The sequence below is a fragment of the Uloborus diversus genome, chromosome 8 (genome assembly GCF_026930045.1).
Source record: "Uloborus diversus isolate 005 chromosome 8, Udiv.v.3.1, whole genome shotgun sequence".
Taxonomy (NCBI): Eukaryota; Metazoa; Arthropoda; class Arachnida; order Araneae; family Uloboridae; genus Uloborus; species Uloborus diversus.
Window position 1 is genome coordinate 46,554,536 of NC_072738.1, and position 17,962 is coordinate 46,572,497.

Below are 17,962 nucleotides of genomic sequence, written 5' to 3' on the forward strand. Positions count from 1 at the left end.
AATTAAAGACATTTTTTTAAAAAGTCCATGACACAAAGAAAAGGCTACCTATTTAATCTTGGAGATATTTTGGTGCTGCGAAATTGATAATATTTTTTTGAAAAATAAAGAAATGTAAAAAATTGTTCCCATGTGTCCCTTTCCCTACAGCTAATGAAAAGGAATATTTGGGTATTTAAAAACTTGCAATTATATCTCCAGGTTTGCCAAATCATCAGCTAAAATTAGCTGAATATGGGATTTTGACTAATACCTCCCTTCGTGGCATTCTGATTTTTATAAATGTATGTAGTTTTCTCGTGGCAAAACTTCAAGTAACTCAAAGTAAACTCAAGTCATTATAAGTTCACTTTTTAATTGTTTTGATTTTGTCCTTGCTTTTGTAATCAAGTATTAATTCTACTTTTTCCTCCTTTTTTCGAAAATATCCTACTTTTCGACACTGAAATGTTCTATGAGGTCTGTAAATTTCATGCCATCTTTCTAGACATGTTTGTTGCACAGCATGATTTACATTTGCACTGATTATTGTTAACTATTTTGAGAAGCTGTTTTAAAGAAATGGTTTAAAATTCAAAAACGTTTCTTTGAGGTCTCTTTACAAAAAAAAGGGGGGGGGACGTAACTTTTGTGTTTAACACGAGGCTTGAAATATACCTGTGCTCTGATAATTATTGTAGGATTTTTTTACCTTTATCCAAACAAAGTTTGCTTGAATAATTTCTTTTTTGCCTGTGGATTGCCAGATGATTTCATGTGTTTCATATGGCTTTATTTCAGAATTCAAATTAAACAAAACTGTTTTGCATATATAGCTTAACTGTAACTTAGTTTACCTTCTAGCAATAACTTGTTTTTATTATTCAAAATATTAGCTCCATTAATAATATTTGTCTCCAATTTTAAAACTGGTTATATTTCCATAAAATAATTTTAGTCGACAATTTCAAAATAGTATTCTTGTTTGTTGACTTTACTTTGAGCTCTGCTTTAATGTATTAGCAAATATAGCATGTCCTGTTGTTTATTCTTATGTTTTTTTTATAGCTGCCTGTCCAAGGGTGTATAAGGATATATGGCAGCTGACATCAAGAAATAATGTGAGTTTTTGAGTACAACATTTATATTTTTATTAATAAACTTCATAAATTAGGTTTTTTAAAGCTGGGTTGTCAGGTTTTTGACTAGTAACAGTCTTGTACTTCTAGTCAAAAATGTTTACATATCTTAGTAACCGCAACCTATCATATTTCCCAAGTTTTATTGAATGGCTTTATATAAAGTATTCAGCAGCAGAATAATTACTTCCCCTCTTATTTGCTTTCAAGGTAAATATTCATTTTCAATTTACTTTTAGGGGTCAAATAGGTATGCATAGATAATACTTTAATGTATTTAATATTTGGCAAAAAGCAGTTAGACGTAAAAATGATTGTTTTTTTTTTAAATAAGTGCATTGATTATAAATACTTTTAAGTTAATTGGACTGACTAGATAGTAAATAATTGTGAAAATAACATTATAAAAGAATATCATGCACTTGTATATGAGGTTAGCTCTTTTTGAAAATCTTTTGCATACATCCCACTTAGCATGTAAGCTAAATTAATGCATTTGGGCTATGTCAAAAATGTATGCTAGCTTGTATTTTTAAAGAAACACTAAACTTTTTGAGTATGCATTGAAAATCAGATTTTAAACTTGTCATTTCATTTTACTTTTAATTCTTATCAAGTTTAGACCAACCTATTACCCATTTAAAATTTCAGTAGGGTTTATGACAGCTATTGCTAGTTTATAATTTATGTTTTTTCAGTAAGCTTTTGTTCGTAAGCAAATTTGAATGATTGGAGTGTTTTAACTTAAACCGGTATTGTATTTCCATCATGTTTATAAACCTAACCTTGTTTGGAAGTAATAAATCCTACGATTTGTGTGGGGAATGCTACAAGTAGGTGTTGACAAGTCAGGATTTTTGCTTTGAGGAAAACTCGACAAATTATTATTTTTTTTCACTATTTACGGGGAATGTGAAGGCTGGATTATGCTTTTAAATTATCATTTCTAAATTTTACCTAAAACAAAATATGTCTTCTTTCAATCAAAGATTTTCAACAAACGTGAAATATTCAGTATTTTTTAAGTTTGCTGATACAGCGAAACCTGGGTAAGTTGACCACCTGCGGTGCACTACTTTAATGGTCAACTTAAACAGGTGGTCAACTTACAGAGGCTGATTTATACGATAAGGGCTAATTCCGTGCGTGAAAAAAGCGGTTAACTTCACAGGTTTTACTGTACCTACTTTTAGTTATTCTCTTAGGTGTTTTGTTACGTATACTTGGTGTTTAGTTAGGTTCTTTCTTACATTATTTTCATCATGTTCACCAACAATTCCATCAATGTTAAACTTAAATTTTTATTATTGTTTTCATACTTTAGTTGAATTAAATTTTGAACTTCCATGTGAGGCAGTGAGATTGCAAAACTCCGTAGCTCTGCAAAAAAGGTTATTTAGCTCCGCATTTCACAGTCGAGCGTTCAAAAGCATGAGGCATGACATAGTGCTTAAAACTGTCTTATTAAGTAAAAAATAATTATTTTTATGCTAATGTTTAAAATGATTATTATAGCTCAAAAATAATTTTAGGTAAGTGTTTTTGAGATTTAAAGTTAGTTTTTTTGTTGAATTTTATGCAAAATACCGAGCTGCTACTCAAATTCACCACAGATCAGGGTTGAGTTTTGGACTGTCTAAAATTGGTTTCGGACAGAACAGGTGGTTTTTACCGTATGATAAAAAGGATGCTAAAGCTAAAAGTGTAATCAAATCAACTCATATTTACTGCAATATTAATAATGCATAAATAATAAGTTTTAATTAATGAGTATTTGTATTTTCTCTGAAAGTTTCATTCATAAATATTTTACTTAAACAAATTGCTCATAACTCTATTGTGCAAAAACTTTCTTATGTAACAGTTGGTAGAGTTATGAAAAGAAGTTCACTACACTACCAAGACAACTAGTTTCAGTTCCATTTATAACTCGGAAAAATGTTATTAAATGTGTAATTTTTTGGTGGAAAAAAAAGAGAATATTTTTTTAATGGTTTTTGCGTTCAAGTTTTACATGATATTTTAGCATTTTTTTTTTCACTATAGATTAAAGAATAATAAATTGATTAAATACATGCACTGAAATTTTAAAACTTGTTCATTTTTTTTAAATTCATATTTTTAATATAATATACATTCTGTAACTATTTATTGCATTTCAGTCAATTATTGAACTATGTTTTGAACACTTTCTTTTGCACACGTGCATAAATGCCAAAAAGTTTAATTACTATTATGAAACAAAAAAATAAAAAATGCGTACGATTTGGAATGTTTAATGATGAATTCAACTTCTATGTAACTAGATTAGAATTAGCTGTATCATTCAGTTACACATATTTTTATACTTGAATGTTCACCATTGAATGAATATCCAATATAAAACATAACTTTGACACATTTTGTTCTGTTTTTGATATTTTCTCACAAAATACAGTTTATCAAAAACTAGTTTTAGACAGGACGGTAAAAACCATGGTTTTTATTACTGTTGTGTCCAAAACCTTGCCAACCCTGCTACAGATGCTTGTCAAATTGTTTCTCCAAGGTTGGCAATCCTAACCCTGGTAGGTGCTGCTGTACAGAATGACTTAGAAAAAAAATCAATGTTAGTCCACTTAGGACGTTATCTTTAAAGTCATTTTATTCAAAACTTGCATATGTCCACTTACATCCCTTCGCTTCTCACTGCTTCATATGATGTACTTCTAAAAGAAGCTTCACTCTGTTTATAGTTGCTATCATCTGAAAAATTATATTTTGGTGCTGGGATTTTAAACTATTCATATTAGCTGAGACTTGTTGATTCCATTAGAAGGCTTAATCTGCTTTGCGCCCAGAGTTTGGGGATCTGTAAATCAGTTCCTGATCTTGTAAAAATGATCACTTATGTTAATGCCACAGGACCATAATGTTTAACGGGTCTAGTTTGCATTTCAGAGCTAGCGATTATTTTTGCATTAAATATTTTTGAGAATACGAAGCTAATTTTTCTTTTAAAACATGTCTCAAAAGTGAAAACGTCTCCAAAAGTAATAAAACTTACCTGCAAAGATTCTTCTTCATTTTTAATAGAAGTAAAAAACAGAAATTGTGTGGTAAGAAAAGCTCTCCATTGAAAAACGATTTGAAAATAAATGCAAATATAACATTAAAAATAAATTTCTCTAAGTTAACATTATCAATTGGTGGTTTTCAAGTAGCCCCTTTAATACGAGTTGGGTTCATAACTGGGGAACTATACTTTATGCCTGTCTTTAAGACTACTGTTAGCAGAATTCTTTAATTAAAGTCTAACTTATAATTTTTCTACAATGCTTTTTTTTTATTTTAGGACACAAAGACATGAAGAAAAGTGTGAAGAATCGATGTATTATAATATTCTGCAAATACTGTTGGACAATTTGTTTGTAATTATTGTTAATAAACAGTCTGTATTGATTTAATGTAACTGTCTTTTAAAATTTATTTTGTGTTTGCTGAGAATAGGGTTACCAGAAAACTGAAAGTCTCCGTAGAGTAAAAGTTTATTTAATTGATGCTTGTGCCACATTTGTATATCATAGGAAAAAAAACGTCCAAAAAAATGTACTAGTAATTTATTCTCCATGTAATTTAGTTTGAGTTGTACATTTTAACAAGTATATTTTATTAAAATAATAGCAAAAATTAACATTTCTGGAGAAGTCTACTGTATCAATTCAATGTTATTCAGTACAACTTGTACAATTTAACCTATACCTTACTTCCTGTGCTCAAATTTGTTAGAAGGTCGCTATGAGACCGTGAACTAAATGCCGGTTCAATATCCAAAAATAAATTAATTTCTTTAATAATAATATAATGTTACATTGAATTTGGGATTTGTTTTGCGTTCATTTGCTTGATAATCAACTATTCTTCTTAAAATTAAATGAATGTAGGATCACAGATTAGCAAACTTTTTACGCCTGAATCAGATCCTACATAGTAAATAATCAAGTTAAAAAAAAGTCTTCAAATTTACTTGCAAATTGGGTTTAAATTTACATTCACCTGTATATAATTAACATTGTATTTACAGCATTCGATGAATGCATGAAAATTTTTGTTAAAGAAAAATGAAATGCCCTATTCAAATTTTAATTGGTAAATAAAGCTAGTACAGTGAAACCTGTATAAGTTGTCCACCTGCGGTGCATTACTTAAGTTGTCAATTTAAACAGGTGTCAACTTACAAAGGTTGTTTTATATGATAAGGGCCAATTCCGTGCCTGAAAAAAGCGGTCAACTTAGACAGGTGGTCAACTTCACAGGTTTTACTGTATTACATTGTGTAAATTGGAATATAAAATTTTGAAAAGGTTTTAATCCTTCATTAAAAAACAAGTGAGAATTTTTTTAGAGAAAAACTTTTATATAAAAAAGTAGTTTAGCTTTGCGTTATAATTTCTGCATTTTCTGAAAACATAAAGTTTTGTTGTATTAAAATTTTCGTGGATCAGATCAAAGGTACTGTTAACTTATTGCAACTGTTACAAACTTCTCTTGGATGCATAACATAAATATTCATTGTTTTATTTAATCATATCTTTATAGGTATGAAATATTTTTCTACAGTAATTGCTAAAACTAAAATAATTGTTTGCTAGAAATACTACTAGTTTTGAGACCTGATTTTTTTCAAAGTAGTGTAGTATTATAAATTCAAATTTTTGATACAATAAAGTTTGTGTTCGATTACAAATATTTCTGCAATGAATACAATAAAAGTATGTTCTAGTTTGCAGTGGGTTCATAATACTTTTTGTTAAAAATGGCTACTCATTCACTAATTTGTGGATAATTTGGTACAACAAACTTTTCTATTAGTTTGCAGAAAATTTTCAGAATTTGATGCACCTAAGCAAATTTGCAATGAACTTGCAACAGTTTGATATGACTTGCAGGACAAATTTGCTGCAAGTTCAGTTCGTGGGGACTACAAGGCTTGCATCAGACTTGCAGACTTGTCGCATCCATTTTGATGCAAGTTTGCTGCAAGCAGAAAAATGCTATGCAATTTTGATATGAACTGGCAGCAAATTTGATATGACAAAGCTCAGTTTGAATACAGTTTGAAACAAATTTGTCACAGCAAAGCTTTAGTTGCTTTGAACTTGCAGCAAGTTTGATACCACAAAAATGACTTTCCTACTGGTTTGCAACGAATTTGCAGCAAACTTGATAAGACTTGCAGGACAAACTTGCTGCAAGTTCACTTCGTGGGGAAAGCAAGGCTTGCATAAGCTTGCATCTCGTTTGCATCTGACTTGCAGACTTGTCGCATCCAATTTGATGCAAGTTTGCAGAATTGCAAAGCAAATTTGTTGCAAGTTTGCTGCAAGCAAAAAATGCTATCTGGGATAATAAAAAATAATTATAACAATAATACTTTTCCTTAAAACAAATATGTGTAGCTAAAACTTCTTTTAAATGTATTATGCATTCAATTAAATAGTTTTTCGTATGAACACAAAGATTTCTTTAACTCTAGTTAGTTCTACAATGATTTTAAGTAGGGAAAACCACTTTGGGCCAAAATAACCCAAAATCATGGATAACATTGGCAAAAATGGAAAATAATAATAAAGGGTAAAAATAGTTAGCAATAAACTGATCACTATTCAAAAATTAAATTAAGAGATCTCTAGATGTGTAAAACAAGTTTCCATAGCTTGGAAATATGAATAGTTACAAAATTATTGAGAAAAGAATAAGAAAAGTTTCAAAATCTGGGAAAAAGTAGCCCGCATTTACGGTACTAATCTCAGCGGTATTACCCATCAGGGTTTGTCACTATAGGAATAATTTTATTTGTTGCCTAAAATAATGAAAAATTTTAGACTGTCAAAAATTGCCTGAGATAGTGCCTTCAAGAATCAATCCCAGAACACCTCCTTCTCATCTAATGTCTCCAAAGATAGCCTAAAATTGCGTTTTAAAAACTTCTGTTTTGAAAGATTTCCAGAAGAAGCTTTTAATCCCTAATAACATCAAAGATATTTTAAAAGTGATTTCAATATTTAAAAATAAAAAATGGGAGTGCAAACCAAACCCCTTTTCCGCAACATTACGAAATATTGAGCAAAATTACGATTTTTGACGTCAATTTCATATATTCTGCTGTAGTTACTGGCCACTCTCCCTGTTTCTATGGCAGCAGCTGAAAGGACAATTTCAGCATTCAACGAAGGAGGACGAATTTAAGGAGCAGTATTGGTCAAGGGCATCGAAATATCCTAACTCTGTCTGACATCAACACATAGTAAAATCTAAGTACATGATTTATAAATAACTGAAAAATTGTCGAAAAATTAAAGACATTTTAATTCTTAAGGTTTAAAAACTTTTTCTGTTCAAATTTAAATGAATTATTGATACTATTGTAGGTAAGTATTTCTTTTCCTAATTGAAAGTATTAATCATAAACCTCATTCACAAACTCTGAGGTTATTTGTCCCTTTAAAAACACTCAGAATTACAAAGAGGAGTGCATTGATATTTTACAACAAATAATAACTGGAAGTTATCAATAATAAATGAAATCATTCTAATTAGTGGTTTAATGACGAATAGTTAATATGAGAGTCTGTTCCAGGTAAGAACCTGGGTCCGCTCTAAAACAGAATCCTGACTACGCAACTCCAAACTGGTGACAAAAAACCAGGGGTTCCACGACAAAGCGAGCATTTAAAAGGGTACCACAAATAAGAGAATTTAAGAAACACTGCGCTATAACGTCCTTTTAATACTTGAAACATGGACAGATCCTACGCTATCTTGAATTCTTACTTTTGACACTTCTATCGTTTGCAAAGCACGATCGACACAGCAGCAAATTTCCTAGTAGTAGTACTACATTAAGAGATTCTATTGACTGGTAGCTAAAGAAAGCTATTGATATTGTATTTGTACGGATGGTAGCTTTAATTTTATAAGTATCACAAAATGTGTTAACAATTTGTTTTCAAATGTGTCTCCAATTTGTTTTCAAATGTTCCACAAATCTATTCTGAAATGTAATTCTAAGTTTAAATTTAACGAATTTCTGAGCGGGACACATTCGGAGCGCATTTTAGGTAATTTCTTTTTAACGTAGCACTCTCTGGTCGAAGATCATCCAGTGCGGGTGGTGGTTGATAGCTACCTAACGAGATTGCCATAAAATTAACAGCAAAAACTGCTGGCCTAACTAAAGTAGTGCTCCATAAGTGGTGAAAAAATTAACTAAAACAGGGTTCGAAAAAAAAAAGACATATTTCACTGTTCCAACAAATGTTTAAAAAGTATGCTGAAGCATATAGGTTTTTTGAAAATTATTCTAAGGTGTGTTTTGAAAACTGTTTCAAAAAGTGTGCTTCGAAGCAGGGGTGCCCCCCCCCCCCAAGATCAAGTGCGCACCCCTCTAAATATTGCAAAACACCCCCAAAAAACGAAAGCACCCCTGAAAAGAGAGAAACTCCCCTCAAAACAACCCCCCTAAAAATTTCAATGGCGCAGTCTGCGCTATGACACTTGTGGGGGGGGGGCACCCCTGCTTCGAAGAGTTCTAAAAAAGGGAACAAATGTCTCTGTTCAAAAAGTGTCTGAAGATTAATATAAACCTTGAATGTCATTTTTTTTTTTTTTGAGAAACATGACAAAAGAGTTAGAATGTTGCCTTATAAAGTAAAAATGAACACTTTGCACTTACATGGACAAAGAAACACCTCCCGGTTTTCCTATAAGGCGCTCGTGGTGCAGGACTGATCTGTTCCATGGCAAATCTAAGAATTCTAATATGTCTCTCATCGTCGCTTCGGGATGCAGTACTAGCCTCTCGTAGTGTACGGGGTGGCAAACTCCTGGTCCAAGGAGGTGGCACTGACCGTACATGGCACGGACAGCCGTACTCCAGCGGCGAAGACACTGTCGGTAATCGTGAAGGTCCATGCCCGTGATGGTCACCTGAAATACGAAATTTATAATTAGTAAAGGTAACAGTTAGATTGTGGATAAAATTGCTGCTTAAAAAATTCAGAAACGATCCTAGAAAATAAGGAGCAGCGAAAATGTACAATTCTTGCCAGTAACATATCTTACAGAGAATAGGAACGCTTTCCATTGATATTCAGTAACTTTCCTAAAATCTTTCTGCAGAATTCACAAATCTCCCCAGCAAAAGCCAATCATGCCACCAGTGGCCAGGGAAGCATCTGTGTGCCTTGGAGAGCATATAGGCAGATGCGAGCACTGTGTGGTCGGGCGTTATCCTGCTGAAAAATTGTATTAGGAATCCCTTGAAGGTAAGGGATTGCCACCGGCCGCAGCACATTATCCATATTATTAGCCGTCATAGGGCCTTGAATACGAACTAGAGGTGATATGGAACTGTACGCAATTGCGCCCCAAACCATTATGCCACGTCGTCGTGCGGTAGGACGTTCCACAGCTACTGCCGGATTGGGTCTGTCTCATCGTCGACGCCACACACGTTTGCGGTGACTATCACTGGATAAACAGAAGCGGGATTCATCTGAGAACACGACATTTCGCCATTCTGTCATCCACGTCGCTCTAGTCCGGCACCATACTAAACGTTGCTGTCTATGTTGTGGGGTCAATGGCAGTCTTCTTAGCGGACGCCGTGATTGCAGACCACGTGCGACTGAACGACAGGAAATGGTTCTGGTTGACACGGGAACATTCAGGGTTTCTTGCACCTGCTGCAGAATCGAGGAACAAGTGACTTGTGGGTCTACTACAGCTTGTCGGTGGATGCGTCGATCCACACGTTCTGACGTCACTCTGGCTGCCCCTGCACCCCTCAATCTTGCTACATTTCGTTGTTCCAACCGTCTAAGGCACAGCCGATGCACCGTGCTTGCATCCATGTGGGTATCAGCTGTGATTTGACGTACGGACCAACCTCCCCTTCTCAGTCCGATCACCATACACCTCGTAAAATCGCCTATCTGCTGGAAGTGCCTTCGTTGACGTCGGCCTGGCATTCTCTCGTGTTACACATATCTTTTAAGACAAAAACAAAATTTCTTCGATAATTCTCCAGTCAGAAATAACGACACGAATATTGCCCATTCTGCAAGTTCCTTTCCTTATATCTTACTTCACGTGCGTCGGAGAGCTGCGAATTTCACATCACTTACATAACTCAGTAATGTACGTCTACTTTAAAATTTGCATAAATTTCTGAACACTATTTCTTGGTGTCGCATTTTCAGTGTCAAGCAGTGTATAATAGCCAATGATGGAGTAACCCACGAGTTTCAACAATGAAACTCGCGCTACGGCATGATAATTTTGATGATATATTTTGGTAATGTTCAACATGTAGGGGAAGGCTTTATTGCGACAAGGCTGAACTCGATCCGGTAACTTAATTGTTTTACTGGTAAGACTGTATTATTTCAGGGGAATGAAGAAACGAAAAAAGGGTCAACTATGAACGATATCTACTGGAGTTTAGGGTTAGTCTACTGGAGTTAGAGTTACAATTTCAACTATCAAAATATCAATAAACAGGCAATGGCTTCGTTCAAATGTAGAAGCAAATTTTCACCCGTTATACCTTGACAGGCGATTTTCTAGTAAAAATATAATGTTCAATTGTTGGTGTGTTGGCCTTCTACGTCTGGAGACCCAGGTTCTGACCTGACCAGTCGATGGATTTTCAAGATGCAGAAAATCTTCAGCGCCCATGTCGTATGATTATGCGGCATGTAAAAAATCCCTGGGGTATTCGTTTGGCTTAGAATATCTCTCGGCTAAATTAAATTCCTAGTGCAATTTTGCATCAAATGAGAGCCCAGGTGTCTCCATCTGGTGGAAACTGGGCGTCAAAAACAGTACTGTGTCATGCAGCAGCGCCTTAATGGTGACACATGAAAAACTGATGCATTGTTGGGGAGCGCACTAGGTCTGGTTATGGACCAGACGTCTCTTGAGGTGGGTCTCTTATACAGCCCCATTTGAAAGAAAAAAAATATTGGTGTGTTTTTGTGTCCTGTAAAGTACCAAGGTACTCTTGCAAACAACTGAACAGGTTTCGAACCCATACTTATTACACTTCAAAGAACAAATTTCTGTTTGAAATTAGTCATTTACTGTACTATTTGATAACCTTATACATAGCGAATTTACTGATCGAGTAACGTTCTGACGTCATGAACAATAACACTCGAGCCACTGCATGATAATTTGAAAAAAAAATTTTTGGTAATGTTTAACGTGCAGGGAAATGCTTTATTGTGACAAGGCTGAACTAGATCCGGTAACTTAACTGTTTTACTGGTAAGACTAATCTTGGGAGAATAAAGAAATGAAAAAGTGGTCAACAATAGAGTTTAGGGCTCATCCACTGGAGTAGGGGTTACAATTTCAACCATCAAAATATCACCATACAGGCCATTGCTTCGTTCAAATGCAGAAGCAATTTTCACCCGTTATACCTTGACGGGCGGTTTTCTGGTATATAATGTTACCAAAAGAAAAGAAAAGAAGGAAACAAAATAGTATAATGTTTTAAAACGTTTTTTTAAAAACGAAAAAATGTTATTAGCAACATTTATTCAAACGAAAATATGTCTTTCTGTAAAGTAATTTTTTGACGAACCAACCAACATTTATCTCCGAAAAATCAATTTTGAAAAAAAAAAAAAACTTCCAATCTTGTTTTAGTCAATCATTCAAAAAATGCTTCGTTGATAAAAATAAAATAAAATAAAATAAAATAAAATAGGAAAAAAAAATTGTGAGACATAACAGCAGACACATAACACTACACAGTACATCTATGGTAAATAGATTATTGATGAAGAAAGAACACTAAAACTATTTCATGAACTATTTCCTAAGTAAACAGAGAAGGTAGTTAATTAATTGTTCCGGTGTTTAAACATAAATTTTCCAAATCTTTAACGACATCCGCGTAAAGAAGGTTCGTCTCATTAAAGCTTCGCTGAATTATCTTCAACACTATCAGGTAAATCTTAGGAATGCACATGATGTTTAATTAAATTTCGGACGTTCCATTAAGCAATCTCGGTCGAAAGACGAGCAACTTTACGAAGACTGAAAAGAAAAAGAGTACTATTCTTTCATGAAATTAGCATGCTAAATTAATGGATAATGAGATTTTTGTATTAAGGTTTTTCTTTTCATTTTATTTGTTTATTCATTTATTTTCGCAGGAAACTTCTTTTAATGGGGTTACATAACATTTAGGGACAAAAAAATCGTCAAATTTTGCCCCTTTTTTTATTAAAAAAAACTTTTCCGTCATTTTCTGCTTAAAAGGATGTTTGAATCTTGTTTCTATCTTAATTAGAACTAAAGATATAACTATTTTTGTTGCATGGATTAACTTATATTATATATTCAATTTTAAAACTTCAAACGCGTTTTTCTCCATGATGCAGTTTTTCCCGATTTTTTGCATTCAAACTCTTATAACAGACAGACTCTTATAACAGATATAGAACTGATACAGATAAAACAATGAAATTTGGAGCATATCTTTTTCAAACAGTTAACTTTACTTTTTATTCGGCGAATTTGAAAAAAAAAAAAAATAATAATAATAAATAAATAACCATTGCTGCAAAAAATATGATTTTATTTTAAAAAAGTATCTTTGAATTTTTCGAATTTTTTTTTGAAATATTTTCTATTTTTTATTGAATTAATATTTTTTAAATTTCCGAATAAAAATTAAAACTTAGATATTTGTGCATAAAGAAATTTAAAAATTGGCCAAGAATGTTTTGAATTTTAACTATTTTAAGCAACTTCATTTTTCAAAGGAAATTAGTTAAATTTGGAGAATTGTTTGAAAAAATATTTATGTTACAAATTTGCTTATTAAATAGATGGTGAATCAGTGCAAAAAATTTCAACACTCTACATTGTTTAATAATTTTTTCTTTTCAAAATGTGTCCCGGACCTCCTTAAGAACTGACCCAATCCTGATACTTATTTTACCTCTGATAAAATCGCACTTTACCCATTTGGAGGTAATTGCCCCCTGGTTGGGAACCGCAGCTATAAACACCAGATTATATTCGGCCATTTTAGGGGAAAATTTTCGAAATAAGTTTGAAAAACGCAGTATTAGAAAATTTTATGGACTGTTAGTGGGTGGAGAGATTCGAAATCCTCTCTGGCTTTTATCAAAATTGAAGCTTCTAAACGTTATTTTAGCCAATTTTCTATGATGTGGGAGGGGGGGGGGGATCAAAGCCTCTTTCTCGGAAATTTTTTAAAAAATAAAGTCAAAGTTAAAGATAAAAAAGCAGTTATAGAGGATCCTCGGTAATGCTTTTGGGGTAATTTTTCTCATCTTTTAAATAATTGTAATACGCAATGTACTGTATATATTTATCAAATTTGAAAGGTGTTTCAAAATATTTATTTTCTCGTCGAGATTTAATATAACACCTTCTTTCGAAAAAAAGAAAAAAAAAAGAGGGATCACCCGCTGCGTATATAAAGCCGTATCCCTTCCAGATAGGCATAAGTATTCTGCGTGGACAGGAAATTTTTCAATTTTCAATTTTTTTTTTTTTTTTTTTTTTTTTTTTTGAGCAATCACGATTGCTTATTGTTCTCACTTGACCGTCCTTGGCGTTGTGGTTCCTTTTTCAGCTTGGACCAGGGACCCTTGCACCACCGCCCACCAGCCTCGGCAGACGCGTCGGAATGCCCTTTTCCTGGTCGGAGGCGTCCATGTCCTGTACGTACACACATGCTCACACACATACACACCAGAGTTGGGCAAATTTTAATTGCATTGACAATTAAAGATTAACAATTGATTAATTGGTAAACGTAACCACAACAACTAACAATTGATCAATTGTAATTGCAGAAAATTACAATTAACAATTAATTAATTGTTAATTGTAGTTTTCTACAGTTAACAATTAATTGTTAATTGTAATTTCCTACAGTTAACAATTAATTAATTGTTAGTTGTAGTTTACCACAATTAACAATTAATTAATTGTTAATTGTAGCTTACTACAATTGACAATTGTCGATTGTTCTGTGAATTTTAATTAAAACTAACTCATAAAAAAATTACTGGTTTTGTACAATGTATTCTACACACAGGTCTACCTCGAACGTGGACGCTAAACTGGTGCCATATTACTATCTAACTATTTAAATACACATGTTCAACAAATAAATATCGATAAAATCTCAGTAACTTTCAGTAAATTACCGCCCAATAGCCAGGGCTGAAGCAGAAATACATGAAATACTCGAGTTGAACCGAGCCATTGTTTCGGTCACTCGTCTGATCTGCGCTAATTCCATATTAGCTACCAGTTTGTTTGGCACTTTTGGCTTCCTTAAGACGTTTTCCATCTCCATTCCACTTGTACATTCCATGTAATTTCTTGTATATGCTCAGTTCTTATTATATTCCAGATTATTCAATTCTCCTGTCATTTCATTTATGTAAATATGTATATAGTGTAGCCCTGAAAAGATTACTTTTTTTTTCCACTCCATCCCCCCCCCCTCACACCATTTCAAATCAACTCCTTCATGACTTTTCCTCATACAGGGTAAAAGAGCTCCGCTCTGGCCCATATAAATTCCTATCTGTATCTCAGTAATTTTCCTATGCCGCGCTGATGAGTGCTATTAAGTATGAAACTGCAGTCCTTGGCTGGAAATGACTGAGCTGGCGGTGTATTTCATGTATCAGTAATTTTGTTACGAGCAGTAAATAATTTACTGCAGCGAATGACTTTTCTCAAAAAATCCTATGGCTTTAGCAAAATATCCCCAAAAAAGGTACATTTCAATTAAAAATTAAATTTTTCTTTCCGTACTAGTAACAGTCCAAAGAACAGCTGAGGGAAATTACAGAAATGCATCTTAATTACACGATTTAAAAAAAAATAAAAATAAATAAACAGAGCTGTCTCTGATATCTTACGTCCGCTGTTATGTCTTTCTTTATCATTACCCCTGTTACAGGTTAAAGTATAAAACAATCATTTGCACAATTTTAAAACAATTAAAACACAAACATTTACGTGTGGAAAAAACTTGCCAAGACGAGAATAGTTCACGCAAGGGAACAATCAGCACTGAACGAAAATACGAATTCGAAAAATACTTTGAACTCTGTACGCTGCGCTGTACCTGTTGATACATTAAGTTAATTGTTAGTTTTAATTGTTTCATAAAACAATTTAGAAAATTAATTGCAATTATTTTTAACTGTGAAAAGCGATTAACGTACATTAATCTAATTAAATTAATTGCAAAGTACAATTAATAGTTTAATTGCAATTACTTTTTTAATCAATTAACAAGGCAATTGAAAAAATAATTTATTAATGCCCAACACTGATACACACTCACATATATACACACGCCTACGTGCATACACACAGGTCTGCGCACGCACACAAGCCTGCACATACACACTCACATATATACACACGCCTACGTGCATACAAAAAGGTCTGCGCACACACACAAGCCTACACATGCATGCACGGGCACCTACGCACGCACACACACACACACACACACACACACACACAACTATGCACACGTAACCGCCCAGGAGCAGGGGCTAACTTGGGGGAACAGGAGCCGTTTCTAGGAACAGTAACTCCAATGAGTAGGGACCTGTCGGAACTCGTGACTGCGAAATACGTAATTTGAATTCAAAATGTCAGAATTCAAATTAATTATTTTTTATTCTGCATATTTATCATCTATTGTACGTTGAATTTATTGCTTAGACTTGCTAGTTTAGTTTGCGCTGAAAAAAAGCGCGAAATTTTTTTCTAATTGTAACATTTCTCTGTTGTTGAATCCAAAATGCGTTTCTTCAAATATCTTAAAAACTCATTTCAGCAGATACTGCAGTTCATCTGTTCACGGCAGTAATAAACTTACCCAGGGAAAGCGCAATGCAAAATTCTTCTTCTTCTTTTTTTTTTTTTTTTGTTTTTGTTTTTTGAGCATTAGATTGTTTTTTTTCCCCTTCCAACTTTATTCTTACACTGTAAAAAAAATTCCGAAACATTACTTTTTTTTCGGTGGAACGTTTCGGGATTTCACCTATTTCCCCGTGTAATCAAGTATATCGCAAAAAAAGTTTCCTGCATCGCTACAAGTTGTACGCATGCAGACATTTAACTCTTGTGAAAATTATTTTTAGCTACCAGTTTAAAAATTAAATGCGCGTGGTTATTAAATGTATCGACATTTTGTCGATTACGTCCCGTTCGGGTGAACTAAGCTCTCAGTGAGAGCGATAGTCCCGTCCACAGGTTTACTAAGCTCCCAGTGAGAGCGATAGACGTTAATGGATAACAGCAGCTTTGCAAGGTAGGAATTGTAGGCTAGCGATAGACTTGGTTCCTTCCTGCAGAGTTTTGCCCGTGGTTACGCTAATGCTTCAGGAGCTTCATCGGTAGATCAAAAAGGTTTAAATCGCTTACATTAACTCTACTTTACATTCATAGAAGGTTGTCAAGACATGAGTAGCTCTAACCGTGGAGATTTCTCAAGTCTTCAGAAAGTTTTAAGGTTAATTTCAGAAAGGTTACTGGTTTTTCCAAGATGGCAGAAATTGGGCTCATCAGTAGTCCATTATTTTCCAGTAACGTTTCTGTATCATTTTTACAACGAATTAGTTTTTCTACGAAAAAATCATTAAAGTTAAAAATCAAAGCACTTTTTTGAAATATTCTTGCCAAAATGCCCACCCACTTCTTGCTGCTGCGACCCTGGCGAGAACCAATCAATAGATACACCCCCGTATCTTTCCGTAGCCAGGACCTTGTGGGGTAGGGAATGTCGTTCTTAAGGAATTTAAAAAAATAAAGCATGCAAAATGAATTTTCAGTTGAACTTATAAGATAGAGCAAACCTCGGAACAATTTCCTCAATTTCCCTAAAACCCCCCCAAAACACGTGACTGCAACTTATTAAAAACTTGTGCACAAATATTTTGTTTCCACTACCGTTACTTTGTTGCACAAAAGTATTTTTTGATTTCTTTGCGAAGATATAATTTATTTTTTTTCTGACAAATTGTTGGATAACTTTTTAGACTGCAAAACCATTTTCAAGAGAATAGTTCAACTGTGATTCTTCACGATATGCCATATCATTTCCATTTTTTATGCAGCATTCCCTGTCTTTTTAAAGAAAATGTCACAAAAAACTCATCCAATATTCATTTACCGCAAACCAGATTAAAGGTTTAAGACGAAGACCATAAAAACCTCCTTCAAAAATAAATTTTCCGCTCTAATTATTCTTTAAAGCTTACATTGATGAAGAAATAAAATAAAAGAGTAAACATAGTTTTTTATTCTATTTCATTTACTGAATTTTCAGCCTCATTTCCTTTCACATGAAAAAAGAATTTTTCACTTCGGTGCTTTAGATAAATCCATTAGCAGCTTATGAAACCGAATTTGTGTTCTTTTAGAAGACATAATTGCGTAAGGATTTTTATTTTCCTTTTGAGTTTTTGAAATATTTGTTTCTGTTAGAAGCTTTTCTATGTTCAAAAGGCTTTTATAGAAACAAATTGAGTTCGCTTCTTCTTTTACGTGGTTTCAATAGCTAGATTAGTGAAATTCTTGAAAAAAAAAAAAAAAAAACTTAAATAGTTCCTACCTTCGGATGAAACACTTTAACTTCAATCAATCAATTTGTTAAACCAGAAGCTTGCTCAGAAATAAGAGCATTTAAGATTGAATTATTTTTATACAGTGATATCAAATCCATTTTCAGAAAATTTAATCAAACGTCTGTGCTTGTCGAAAGCTGTTTATAT

General features: G+C 33.3%; 2 protein-coding genes across 6 annotated transcripts in view; one reads left to right on the top strand and one right to left on the bottom strand.

The window, feature by feature from the left end:
• The window catches only part of LOC129228172 (TGF-beta-activated kinase 1 and MAP3K7-binding protein 2-like), a 303,446-nt gene that overhangs the window by 106,166 nt on the left and 179,318 nt on the right, over positions 1-17,962 (top strand). The window lies entirely within an intron of this gene.
• Positions 1-17,962, bottom strand: part of LOC129228174 (protein-tyrosine sulfotransferase 1-like) — a 126,474-nt gene that overhangs the window by 21,271 nt on the left and 87,241 nt on the right. Inside the window, exon 4 of the mRNA XM_054862830.1 lies at positions 8,833-9,086. Coding sequence (XP_054718805.1) covers positions 8,833-9,086 — 254 coding nt within the window. The remainder of the gene's footprint in view (positions 1-8,832; positions 9,087-17,962) is intronic.